Consider the following 13,972-nt stretch of genomic DNA (forward strand, 5'->3'; position numbering starts at 1 on the left):
CGGTAAACAAGAGCAGACAACTCTATCAAGCATTTTGATAAAATTATGGCCCCTTTTCCACTTAAAATATGCAGCAAATGTTAAAGTTTTCGTACTACCCCATTTATTTTCATTGTCCCTTGACATATTGCTTTCATATTTTGCATACTTGTTAACCAACATCACCTCAACCGATAAACAAGAGCAAACAACTCTATCAAGCATTTTGTCATAATTATTGCCCCTTTTGTAGAATATGCATTATATTGATAAATCTACAATGTATGTTAAAGTTTGCGTACTACCCCAAATATTTCCTATATCCTTTGACATATTGCTTTTATATTTTGCATGCTTGTTTACCAACATGACCCCAACCTATAAACAAGAGCAGACCACTGTATCAAGCATTTTTACATAATTATGGCCCCTCTTACACCTAGATAATTGAATATTTTGCTTAAATTGCCATAACTAACATTTTATTATTACTTTGACAAAACAACACTTACCTGAATACCACAATGGATTCCACCCAAACAATACCCCACGCCCCTACCCAAAATCCCTTCCCCCCCCCCTCAACCTCCCCCCCCCCAATTTTTTGTTTTTTTAAACATCATCTAATAAATTACCCCACCCCACATTAAACCCCCCTCTCACCCACATCCCCCTACCCCCCACCCCCATCAAAAAAACTATTTTATTTTTATTTTTGAAAGATCGTCTAATACATGACCACACCCCAAATTATACCCCCTCTCAACCCCCGCCCCCCCCCAATATTTTTTTTCCTTTTATTATTTTTAAAAGATCGTCTAATAAATTACATGTATTGAATATGAACAATTTCCCCATGATGGCTTACGTTATCATGTCAAGCACTCGAATAGTCGAGCGCGCTGTCCTCTGACAGCTCTGTTTTTCTTATTTTTGAAAGATAATCTAATAAATGACCACACACCCAGATTATACCCCCCACTCCACCCCCATCCTCCCCACCCAAAAAGATTTTTTTTTAAATGGTTGAAAAAACAACATATTATTTTATTTTTTAAGGACTGCCCAACCATCTCACCCAAGTTATTGCTACCAAACTTGAACTAAAATCGTATTACATGTAATTTGTTTTATGTCTTTACAAATGTTCAATAGATTGTGGAAAATATACCTGATCTAAGAATTTTCTATAAAGTACAACTTCTTTAAAACATAAACTTTAACATGTTTCAATTATGGTTCTCTGCCACTTAGAATATGACTTTATTACCTTGACCTTATTGAATATGAACAATTCCCCCATGATGGCTTAAGTTATACTGTCAAGCGCTCGAATAGTGAAGCGCTGTCTTCTGACAGCTCTTGTTTTTTAGCTCAGGTGAGCTTTTGTGACCGGTCTTTGTCAGTCGTCCGTCCGTCCGTCCGTTAATATTTGTTCGTAAACACTCTAGAGGCCACATGTATTTCCAATCTTCATGAAACTTGGTCAGAAGCTTCGTCCCAATGAAATCTCGGTCGAGTTCGAAACTGGGTCGTGCCGGGTCAAAAACTAGGTCACAAGGTAAAAAAAAAAAGCTTGTAAACACTGTAGAAGTCACATTTAATGCCCAATCTTCATGTAACTTTGTCAAAATGTTTGTCTTAATGATATGTTGGTTGAGTTCAAAAGTGGTTCCGGTCCGTTGAAAAACATGGCCGCCAGTGGGCGGGGCATTTTTCCTTATTTGGCTATAGAGAAACCTTGTAAACACTCTGGAAGTGACAATTTTTGCCCAATCATCATGAAAGTTGGTCAAAACATTGGTTTTATTGATTTCTCGGACGAATTCGAAAATGGTCCAGATCGGTGAAAAAACATGGCCACCAGAGGGCGGGGCATTTTTCTCTATATGTTTATAGTGAAAACATGTGGACACTCTAGAAGTCACATTTTTGGCCCAATTTTCATGAAATTTTGTCAGAACTTTTGTTTTCTAGATACGTGAGGTAAGTTTGAAAATGGTTCCAGTCTGTTGAAAGACATGGTTGCCATGGGGGCGGGGCAGTTTTCCTTATATTTATATAGTAAAAAGGCTTGCAAACAATCATGAATTAAGGTCATGTACATGTAACATGCGAAACAACTCTTCTAAATATTGCATTTAAGTTTACAGTAGTTACTCCCCTTTGATTATTAATGTTTTTCATAATAATACAGTGTAGTTGACTTTTATTTATGTGTTAATTGTTATTTGAGGTTGGATGCTTTTATGCCCCCTTTCAAAGAAAAGGGGGCATATAGTGATCGGACTGTCCGTCCGTCCGTCTGTCTGTCTGTCCGTCTTTCCGTCACACTTTGCATTTAGGTTTCCAAAAATGCTCATAACTTCTATGTCCCTTGAAATATAACCTTCCTATTTGGTATGCATGTGTATATGGACAAGGCCTTTCCATACGCACAATTTTTTTTAGCCCTGTTACCTTGACCTTGAACTAAGGGTCCGCATTTAGGTTTCGAAATCTGCGTTTAGGTTTCGAAAAATGCTCATAACTTCTATGTCCCTTGAGATATAACCTTCATATTTGATATGCATGTGTATATAGACAAGGCCTTTCCATGCGCACAAAATATTTTACCCCTGTGACCTTGACTTTGAACTTAGGGTCCGCGTTTAGGTTTCGAAATCTGCGTTTAGGTTTTGAAAAATGCTATAACTGCTATCAAAGCGTTTATAGGGGGCATATGTCATCCTATGGTGACAGCTCTTGTTTTTAGCTCTTCTGATTGCTCAGGTGAGCTTTTGTGACTGGTCTTTGTCCGACGTCCGTCTGTCCATCCACATTTGTTCGTAAACACTCTAGAGGCCACATTTATTGTCCGATCATCATGAAACTTGGTCAGAAGATTTATCCCAATGTAAATGATATCTCGATCGAGTTTGAAACTGGGTCATGCTGGGTCAAAAACTAGGTCACTAGGTCAAAAAAAAAGTAAAAGCCTGTAAACACTGAAGAGGTCACATTTAATGCCCAATCTTCCTGTAACTTTGTCTATATGTCTGTCTTAATGATATGTTTGTTGAGTTCAAAAGTGTTTCCGGTCCATTGAAAAACATGGCGGCCAGTGGGCGGGGCAGTTTTCCTTATATGGCTATAGAGAAACCTTGTAAACACTCTAGAAGTCACAACTTTGGCCCAATCATCATGAAAGATAATCAAAACATTGGTTTTATTGATATGTCGGACGAGTATGAAAATGGTCCAGATCGGTGAAAAAACATGGCCACCAGAGGGCGGGGCATTTTTCTCTATATGTAAATAGTGAAAACATGTGAACACTCTAGAAGTCACATTTTTGGCCCATTTTTCATGAAATTTTGTCAGAACATTTGTTTCTTTGATACAAGAGTTGAGTACGAAAATGGTTCCGGTCAGTTGAATAACATGGCTGCCGGGGGGGGGGCAGTTTTCTTATATTTATATAGTAAAAAAAAGCTTGTGAACACTCTAGAAGTCACATTTTTTGCCCAATCATCATGAAACTTGGTGAATAGATTTGTTTTATATATATCAAGGATGAGTTTGCAAATGTTCCCGATGGGTCAATAAACATGGCTGCCAGGGGGGTGGCGCAGTTTTCCTTATGTGACTATACAGAGAGAAACCTTGTGATCGAAGTCACATTTTTTGCCTAATCATCGTGAAACTTAGTCAATACATTGGTTTTATTGATTTCTTGGACAAGTTGGAAAATGGCTCAGATCGGTGAAACACACTTTTTAGCTCACCTGATTGCTCAGGTGAGGTTTTAGGATTGGTCTTTGTCCGCTGTCCGTCCGTCCACATTTGGTTTGTAAACACTCTAGCATTCACATTTCTCAAGCATTCTTTAACAAAGTTGCTGAAAGATCTCAGTCAAATTTGATGATGAGCAAATTTGGCAGGTGTAAAATTAGAACAAGCGGAATGTGAAGTTATGCAAAATGACATCAGACAAGCTGGCTTCAATTCTGTATGTGTTAACAGAAATCAAATTGCTGATTCAAATGCACGTACTGAACGTGATGGGCTAATTGCTGTTTGTGGGAAAACAAAACAGTCTGTAAATCAAAATACAGACCAGAGTTGTGTAACACCAAAAAGCCTCAATACTGTTAGTGGGAAAGTAAAACAGGAAGTAAATACACATTTGGAAATGGACAATATGACAGCAAATGATCACAATGATGTCTGTGGGAAAAGAGAACGTGAACTTCTATCAAATCGTCTCTTTATACATACACATGAAAGACTTAACAAGTGCAGGGTGTGTGGTAATGATTGTAATCAGAGCTGTACATTGAAGAAACATAGGAAGTTACATACACGAGAAAAACTATACAAGTGTGAGTTGTGTGTTTTTGCAAGTAACCAGAGTACTTCCTTAAAGTTACTCATGTGGATACATACAGGAGAAAAACGGTTCAAGTGTGAGGTGTGTGATTATAAATGTAACCAGAGTTCTAACTTGAAGAAACACAAGAGGATACATACAGGAGAAAAACGGTTCAAGTGTGAGGTGTGTGGTAATGACTTTAACGACAGTAGTACCTTGAAGGTACACATAAGGATACATACAGGAGAAAAGCCGTACAAGTGTGAGGTGTGTGGCTGTGACTTTAACCAGAGTAGTCACTTGAAAAGACACATGAGGATACATACTGGAGAAAAACAGTTTTAGTGTGAGGTGTGTAATTCTGAATGTATCCAGAGTTATAACTTGAAGACACACATAAGGATACATACAGGAGAAAAACCATTTAAGTGTGAGGTGTGTGGTAATGACTTTAACGTGAGTGATAAATTGAAGGTACACATGAGGACACATACAGGAGAAAAACCGTACAAGTGTGAGGTGTGTGGTCATGACTTCAACCAGAGAAGTGCCTTGAAGGTTCACATGAGGATACATTCAGGAGAAAAACGGTTCCAGTGTGAGGTGTGTGATTATAAATGTAACCGGAGTAGCAACTTGAACATACATATGAAGAAACATACAGGGGAAAGACCATACAAGTGTGAGGTGTGTGGTTATGAAGGTAAATATAGTTCTGACTTGAACAGACACAAGAAGATACATACAGGAGAAAAAAAAATATAAGTGTGATGTATGTAATTATGAATGTATTCAGAGTTGTTACTTGAAGAAACACACGAAGATACATACAGGAGAAAAACTGTACAAGTGTGGGTTGTGTGGTTATGCAAGTAAATATAGTCGAGACTTGGAGACACACATGAAGATACATCCAGGAGAAAGACTACAGGTGTGAGGTTTGTGGTTATGCATCAACCCCTTGTATTGACTTGAAGTCACTTATGAGGATACATACTGGAGAAAGACTGTACTTGTGTGAGTTGTGCGGTTATGAATGTAGCAAGAGTGGTCACTTGAAGACACACCTGAGGATACATACAGGAGATAAACAGTACAAGTGTGTGTTGTGTGATTATGCAAGTAACCGGAGTAGTTCCTTTAAGAAACTCACGAGGATACACACAGGAGAAAAAAAGGTTCAAGTGTGAGGTGTGTGGTTATGACTTAAACCTGAGTTGACTGGTACCTTGACGGTACACATGACGATACATACAGGAGAAAAACGTACAAGTGTGATGTGTTTGGTAATTACTTTAACCAGAGTGGTACCTTGAAGGTAGACATGATGATACATACAGGAGAAAAACTGTACAAATGTGAGGTGTTTGGTAATGACTTCAACCAGAGTGGTACCTTGAAGGTACACATGACGATACATACGGGAGAAAAAACGTACAAGTGTGAGGTGTTTGGTTATGATTTTTACCAGAGTGGTACCTTGAAGGAACACATTATGATACATACAGGAGAAAAACTGTTCAAGTGTGAGGTGTGTGGTTATGTCTTTAACCAGAGTGTTACATTGAGTGTACACATGAGGATACATACACAAGAAAGACTATACAAATGTAAGGTGTGTGATTATAAATCTTAAAAGAGTTTTTCCTTGAAAAGACACATTGAGATACAAAAAGGAAAAAAACTGAAAGTTTGAGGCTCGTCCGGGCCATAACTATGTCATTCATTGTGAGATTTTTAAATCATTTGGCACATTTGTTCACCATCATTGGACGGTGTGTCGCGTGAAAGAATTACGTCGATATCTCCAAGGTCAAGGTCGCCACGACTAAAAATAGATTGAATTTGAAACAAGGGGGTAACTATGAACAATCAGTAACAATGCACATTTTGAGTTGTCTCCCTTTATCAGACTTTTTTTTTCAAATTGAAATCAAGGTCGATCAAGGTCGCTTCGAGTAAAAATAGATTGAATTAAACACAAGGGGGGTAACAATGCACATTTTGAATTGTCTCCCTTTATCAGACTTTTTTTCAAATTGAAAACCTGGTTTTGTGACAATTTTGTCCCTTTTTTTAATAACTTATTATGTTGTGTTTTTTAAAAAAAATGTTGCTTTTTACAAAATATTTTACCTTTACTTACACAAATATTGTTTTAAAATGCATGGAACATATCTGAGCCAGGTTCAAATCAAGGAAACAAGAATTTGGAAAGACGCACTCTTGTAGAACTGTTCATTCTATGTTTTAAATGTAATCACCTTAAGTTCAATGAGAATCACTGCCTTCAAATCCATGAAAGGGTCATGAGATCAAAAATGGCGCATTGCACGGTTATACATCAACATCTTTTTGGGCATCTTGGAGTACTTCTCAAGTCAGTACATCTTTAACAATTTTGGTTGCGTTTTATCAACGATATCGACATACAGACCATGATGCAGTTGTTCCAACTTCCATGGCCAGTAAATCCTCAACGCTTTCTTTAAACACGTCATCAAATTTAACAATACAAAGTCAATACTGAAAAAAATATTACGACACATTTCTTGATCCTGTCTCGCACATAAATGGGGAGAACATTGTTACTGACCTCTATCCTAAACCAATAGACAATCACAAATACCTGGTTTCAACCATCTGCCTAGTACTTAACACTGAGCTTCGGACACAAGACCTTTTTAAAAACCTTTAGTTTAAACCTATTTATTGACGTTTAATTTTGCAGAAAGCCTACGCTATCGGGTCCTTTTCCTGGCAAGAACCAGTTTTTTTGAATATTGGGTTGAGATCTAAAGAATCCTCCCAAAGTGAGGGGATTGAACCCGTGACCTCCCGGTCGCAAGGCGAACACCATATTCAATACGCTAAGGCGACCTCACTAATACCTTTGTAAAATACCACAGAAACAAAGTACCCAGGTGATAGCACTGCATAAGGAGAAATAACTTAATACAAAACAAACAAAACATCATGCCAAAATTCCGTTTGTTGCCATTTTCCGTTCTGAACTTCCAAAAATATATGACAATATGTATCACTACTTGTTTAAAATTGAGGCATCAAAGGAATTTAATATGTTTGCCTGACAAAAAACACGCATAACCTACAAGAGGCCAAAAAGTATCAAAGAAATACAAATGCAGGCTAAAGATTGCACACGAACATTGCAAAACAAGCGCCCCATGCAACACTGCTCGTTTGCAAACGTACATGATGATGCAACAATCAAAGACAGTTCAAGCCCTATTAGGCGCAATTTCGTCCATCATCTTGCTCACAATTCCAAAAACAGCCAATGTAGTTTACCTCTTGACGTCTTATGTCGAAAACAAACGATATGTTGGAAAAAGGCCTCGAACAAACGCGTGTACGTGCACAGGTCAGACTTGAAACAAGTTAATTCAACAGATTGCCCGTTGCAACACACTTCAACGAATCAGACCGCTCATTCTTAACCATCCTTGTTTCGAGGCAAATCGCCAATGGTCAGAGGGAAAACTTAAAGTTCGTGAGATGACCACAACATCAGAATAAACTAAAAATGTGTCATAGAAAATGATGCCTCCACAACATACACGGTGATAAGGCGATTACCACAATTATTCCGCTCACCGTCAAAATTGTAAACTTCTGACAAGAGCACCGTATCCTTATGACGAAAAGAAACACGGCGGATAAAGCAATATTAGGTAAGTGGATGACCACATGTTTTATTTTAAGACACTGTAAAATGATTGCCACTGGCGAATCACTCCATTGAATTTCTGAACCAATATGTCGTCTTTTTAAAAGTTTACCAGTCGTGAAAAATTTAGCATGGCTTTGAAATAGTGTTTACAAAAAGTTGTGTCGCGCTCGACGCCATTCGTACTTCGTGAGAAAAATGTAATAATCAGATGATTGTCGATGTTTCAGACCTGATGGTACAGACTTAAATCATTGTATATATATAAAGAACATGCAATACGAACCTGTTTGTTTCCATATCTGTTCAAGGCCTACATTTTTGGTGAAAACATGCATCACTCACTCATAAATATCGATGCACCGCGCAACTCTGATTATAAACACCGTATTTATATTCCGTGTCACTGAAATTCGTGGTGAGCTGAATTTATTTACGATAATATTTCATTTATCAAAGTTACATGTCCCAGAATTGATCTTGAAAATGATGGCATGCTTGCACCAAAAAAGGTCATGGGAATCGATTGTCTTGCTTTCCAGTACGTGGAGGACACATATTTAAGTATCATGTTTCAATTTATCTATATTGTTGTGGAAAAATACAATCATTATTGATTATTATTATTTATTGATTTCAGATTCATAATCCGTAAAAAAAAAAGATGTCCAGCTACGATTATGGAAAGGTATAAGCAAATATTAGTGTAAAACTAACCGAAGGATATAATAAATTTAGTTATGTATAGAGTGTGCAAAGTGATTTTGAACTGGTTAAATATACTGAAATAGGAATTCGGTGTTTGTTGCCAAAACCAAAGATATATACCAAAGATGCTCTCGACTACTTATATCAGAAACAAAGGGGTTACAATTATAAAAAAAAACTTTTTTGAGACTGTCTATAGAAGCTTGTGTGTGAATATATCCATAGATAAGACATTACTGCGCGGTCCGTTTTAACGAGATGTAAAGGGTACTAATCATATATATATATATATATATATTTCCGTCAAGTATTAAAAACATTTGAAAACCAAATAATTTCAAAGTAAAATGTAATATTGCGTTGTAACCGTTTGTACACTTGTTTACCATCGCGATTCAAATTATGAAGCCATTATTTGACATTGTTTTAATATTTTGATTTATATTTGTTTACAATTATGACCCCAAACTTGCCACCATTGTTCGAATTAGAATAGCTTTATCATACTGTCAAGCACTGATAATAGTTGAGCACACTGTCCTTCGACAGCTATTGTGTCATAATACAAACCTTTGGTGCTATTTTTTTTCCTGCTGGAATATGCGATGAGTGGCGTAGATACAGATGAATTGATGCCTGATGATAAAGTTCTTCCCCTTAAAAAATATCAGAATAAAGCGGTGCCAAACAATCATAAAAATGCGGCGCTTTTACGGACATTGTTGAGCGGTGTGTTGAGCGGTGTTCATATTTCTATTATGTTGAGCGGTGCATACTTGCTAACACGTGTTAATGTAAAAATCGCAGTTATATTCAATAAAGCATGCCATAATGTGTTGTAAATTGATTCTTCTACCATAAAATACCGTTTAACAAAAAAATCATTCATTTAAAATGTTTAAAATCTGCAAAAAATACGATTTTTCGCGTCATGAAAGTCAATTGTTTTCACTATTTTGAAGTTAATAGCGACTCAATTTTAATGCGGTAAACGACGATTAAATGTCAAGTATTTACTTCGTTCGATGGAATATCTTTTTATTAACAACTTACCTTTTTTTCGTCTCTTTCTTTCAATTCTGGACTCGCCAAAAGTTTGCGGCCATGTTTTTGACAGAATTATACGGTGCTCTTGTCAGAAGTATACAATTTCGACGGTGAGCGGAAAAGTTGTGGTATTCGCCCTATCACCGTGAACACATGTTTGGACACAAACAAATCCAGTATTTGTTTTTAAGCGGACAGAATGAAAAAGGGTATTAATTTAGCCAAAACTGGTCGCCGACAAAATCGTTTTTACGCTATCTTATACACGTAAGGTACTAATTAGACTGTGAAAGTTTGAGCGCAATTAACCTAGCAGTCCATTGGGATTCAAAAACAAGAGGGCCGTGGTCCCAGGACGCTCGCGTGTTACCCAAAGGGAGGTGGAGCATACACAAATAAAATTAGGACCTTTACTCATCAGAGCAATATTAATTAACCCCAGGGAAAAAAACTAGAAAATTATGACAACATACGTTTTTGCGTCGCCTGACTATGGTCAGGGGACATATAGGTGTTTGCGTCGGCGGCGTCACATTTTACTAAAAAGGCTCATAACTTCTGGGTCCCTTCAGATATTGCTCTCATATTTGGTATGCATGTGAATCTGGACGACACCTTTCCATGCGCATACAATTTTTTACCCCCCTGACCATTAACTTGAGGTCAGCGTTCAGGTTTCGAAATCTGCGACCGCAATTCGAAAAAGGCTCATAACTACTGTGTTCCTTCAGATACTGCTGTCATATTTGGTATGCATGTGTATCTGATCAATACCTTTGCATGCGCATAAAGTTGTTGACCCTTGTGCCCTTGAACTTGAGGTCAGCGTTCAGGTTTCGAAATCTGCCACCGCGATGTGAAAAAGGCTCATACCTAATGTGTCCCTTCAGATATTGCTTTAATATTAGACCTTTCCATGTGCATATTTTTTTTTACCCCTATGACCTTGACCTTGAACTTAGGGTCCGCGTTTAGATTTCAAAATCTGCGACCGCGACCCAGAAAAGGTTCATAACTACTATGCTTTGAGCTTACTTTAAACATTGTTTATACTCAAAATAATAAACGATTTGATATTTGTGAACTTTGACAGTTATAAAGACGTTGGAGAGCTAGTAACGTACTACAGCCACAAGAATTCCCAAATTATAGCACAAAGGAGGGCATATTGTGTTTGGTCTGTCTGTTTGTTTTTGTCTGTTTGTTTTTGTCTGTTTGCTATTAGATTTACAATATTCATATACAATTATTTTGTTCATTCATTGATTAAAGTTTTGCGTATTGTCCCCTACCGGTTTCACCGGAGGGGACTTATTGTTTGCGCTCTGTGTGTCCGTCAGTCTGTCACACTTTTCTGGACCCTGCGATAACATTTTAAGTTCTTAATATTTTTTCATGAAACTTGAAACATGGATAGATGGCAATATGGACATTATGCACATCATTTCATTTTGTTCCTACGTCAAGAATTCTGGTTGCTATGGCAACAAATAGACTAGAAATACTGCTGAAAATGGTGTTTTTTGCTGGATCCTGCGATAACTTTAAAAGTTCTTAATATTAATTCATTTAACTTGAAACATGGATAGATGGCAATATGGACATTATGCACGTCATTTCATTTTGTTCATACGTCAAAAATTATGGTTGTTATGGCAACAACTAGACTAGAAATACTGCTTAAAATGGAGTTTTTTTCTGGATCCTGCGATAACTTTAAAAGTGTTCTTATTATTTTTTTCATGAAACTTGAGACATGGATAGATGGCAATATGGACATTATGCACGCCATTTCATTTTTCTCCTACGTCAAAAGTTATGGTTGCTATGGCAACAAATAGACTAGAAATACTGCTGAAAATGGTGTTTTTCGCTGGATCCTGCGATAACTTTAAAAGTTCTTAATATGTTTTCATTAAACTTGAAACATGGATAGATGGCAATATGGACATTATGCACGTCATTTCATTGTGTTCATACGTCGAAAATTCTGGTTGTTATGGCAACAACTAGACTAGAAATACTGCTGAAAATGGAGTTATTTTCTGGATCCTGCGATAACTTTAAAAGTGTTCTTATTATTTTTTCATGAAACTTGAGACATGGATAGATGGCAATATGGACATTATGCACGTCATTTCATTTTGCTCCTACGTCAAAAATTCTGGTTGCTATGGCAACAAATAGACTAGAAATTCTGCTGAAAATGGTGGTTTTCTGGATCCTGCGATAACTTAAAAATTTCATATTATTTTTTCATGAAACTTGAAACACGAATAGATGGCAATATGGACATTATGCAAGTCATTTCATTTTGTTCCTACGTCGAAAATACTGGTTGCTATGGCAACAAATAGACTAGAAATACTGCTGAAAATGGTGTTTTTTGCTGGATCCTGCGATAACTTTAAAAGTGTTCTTATTATTTTTCATGAAACTTGAGACATGGATAGATGGCAATATGGACATTATGCACGTCATTTCATTTTGCTCCTACGTCAAAAGTTATGGTTGCTACGGCAACAAATAGACTAGAAATACTGCTGAAAATGGTGTTTTTTGCTGGATCCTGCGATAACTTTAAAAGTTCTTAATATTTTTTCATTAAACTTAACACATGGATAGATGGCAATATGGACATTATGCACGTCATTTCATTTTGTTCCTACGTCAAAAATTCTGGTTGCTATGGCAGCATATAAACTAGAAATACTGCTGAAAATGGTGGTTTTCTGGATCCTGCGATAACTTTAAAAGTTCTTAATATTTTGTCATGAAACTTGAAACATGGATAGATGGCAATATGGAAATAATGCACGTCATTTCATTTCGTTCCTATATCAAAAATTCTGGTTGCTATGTCAACAAATATTTATAAAAAAAGACAATGGTGGAATTTCTGACAATGGTGGAGCCGGTAGGGGACATATATTGCTTGGCAATAGTCTTGTTCAATATGTTACTAAATAGGACAAAAACGGGTAAACGTTTGATTGTAACAATTAACATTAAAATTAATGTCCCACCACCGATATAATAGTAAACACGAAACACAGGTATGCTATCAAGTGACACATCCAACTCGCGGAGTTCTAGTATTAAATAGAGTTGGTAAACATTAAGTACAGAGAAAATGCATTTGCAAATTTTACGATAATTTTTTCAAATAAAACGAATCACATAAAAACCTCAATGCAAACATACAATAAAAACGAATTTTGATCAAAGAATATGCAATTTAGGGATGCGATGTACAATATTTTGAAAATATAATGTTGTGAACAATTCACCAAATCACAAAGCTTGTAAATCCTAATAGTTAGTACCGGAAGCATATTCGACAAACCTTAAGACGATAATGCTTCAGAAAAATATGTCAACGCACCATAAAATATATTAAACAATACAATTACAAATAAGTAATATATGGCTGTTCCTTAGATATATTCGATTGTTTTCCCCTCACTGCTTCATGTTTACAAATACAGGCCATTACATGCTTTACAAATCGTGTTGCCTGTGTTGTTAATGGACACGCTGGAGACTACAATTAACACGACAGCGTCCCCGTATCCGTGGCGCGGCAAGTTCAAAACAACACCGGAGAAGAGAGGCGAGGAGGAGTGGGATGGTTACGGTGCGAAGAGACACCAGCACAAAAAAAGATAGCCACTGACACTGGTGGGTGGGAATGTGAGATCTATATAAAAGTAATAATTATGATTGAATAATAATGATGATTCTGGTGCAAAGGTAGGTAGGGTTTATATATTACTGCTACAGGTGGGTTGGAACTATTGACAACTGCGACAGGTGGATGGTGACTATTGAAAACTGTTACAGGTGCATGGGACTATTGAAAACTGCTAAAATAAGGTGTGTGTTTATTGAAAACTCTTACAGGAGGGTTGAGACTATTGAAAACTGCTACCTGTGGATAGAGACTATTGAAAACTGTTTCCGGGGTTGGGTACTATTGAAAAATGCTTCAGGTGGGTGGGGATATCGAACACTGCTTCCGTTGGGTGGGACTATTGAAAACTGCTACATATGGAAAGGGCCTATTGAACATTGCTACAGGTGGATGAGGACTATTGAAAACTGCTACATGTGGATGGAGACTATTGAACATTGCTACAGGTGGGTGGAGACTATTGAAAACTACTACATGTGGATGGAGACTATTGAACATT

At 37.0% G+C, this 13,972-nt stretch overlaps 2 protein-coding genes across 4 annotated transcripts in view; both read left to right on the forward strand.

Moving 5' to 3' along the window:
* The window catches only part of LOC127850825 (zinc finger protein 239-like), a 228,633-nt gene that overhangs the window by 129,914 nt on the left and 84,747 nt on the right, over window positions 1-13,972 (forward strand). The window lies entirely within an intron of this gene.
* Window positions 4,814-13,448, forward strand: LOC127849720 (zinc finger protein 723-like). The gene is made up of 4 exons (XM_052382468.1): window positions 4,814-5,036; window positions 5,551-5,735; window positions 7,065-7,146; window positions 13,342-13,448. Exons 1-4 carry the CDS (start codon window positions 4,814-4,816, stop codon window positions 13,446-13,448), a joined length of 597 nt encoding a protein of 198 aa, XP_052238428.1.

This window comes from Dreissena polymorpha, chromosome 11 (assembly GCF_020536995.1).
Source record: "Dreissena polymorpha isolate Duluth1 chromosome 11, UMN_Dpol_1.0, whole genome shotgun sequence".
Lineage (NCBI taxonomy): Eukaryota > Metazoa > Mollusca > Bivalvia > Myida > Dreissenidae > Dreissena > Dreissena polymorpha.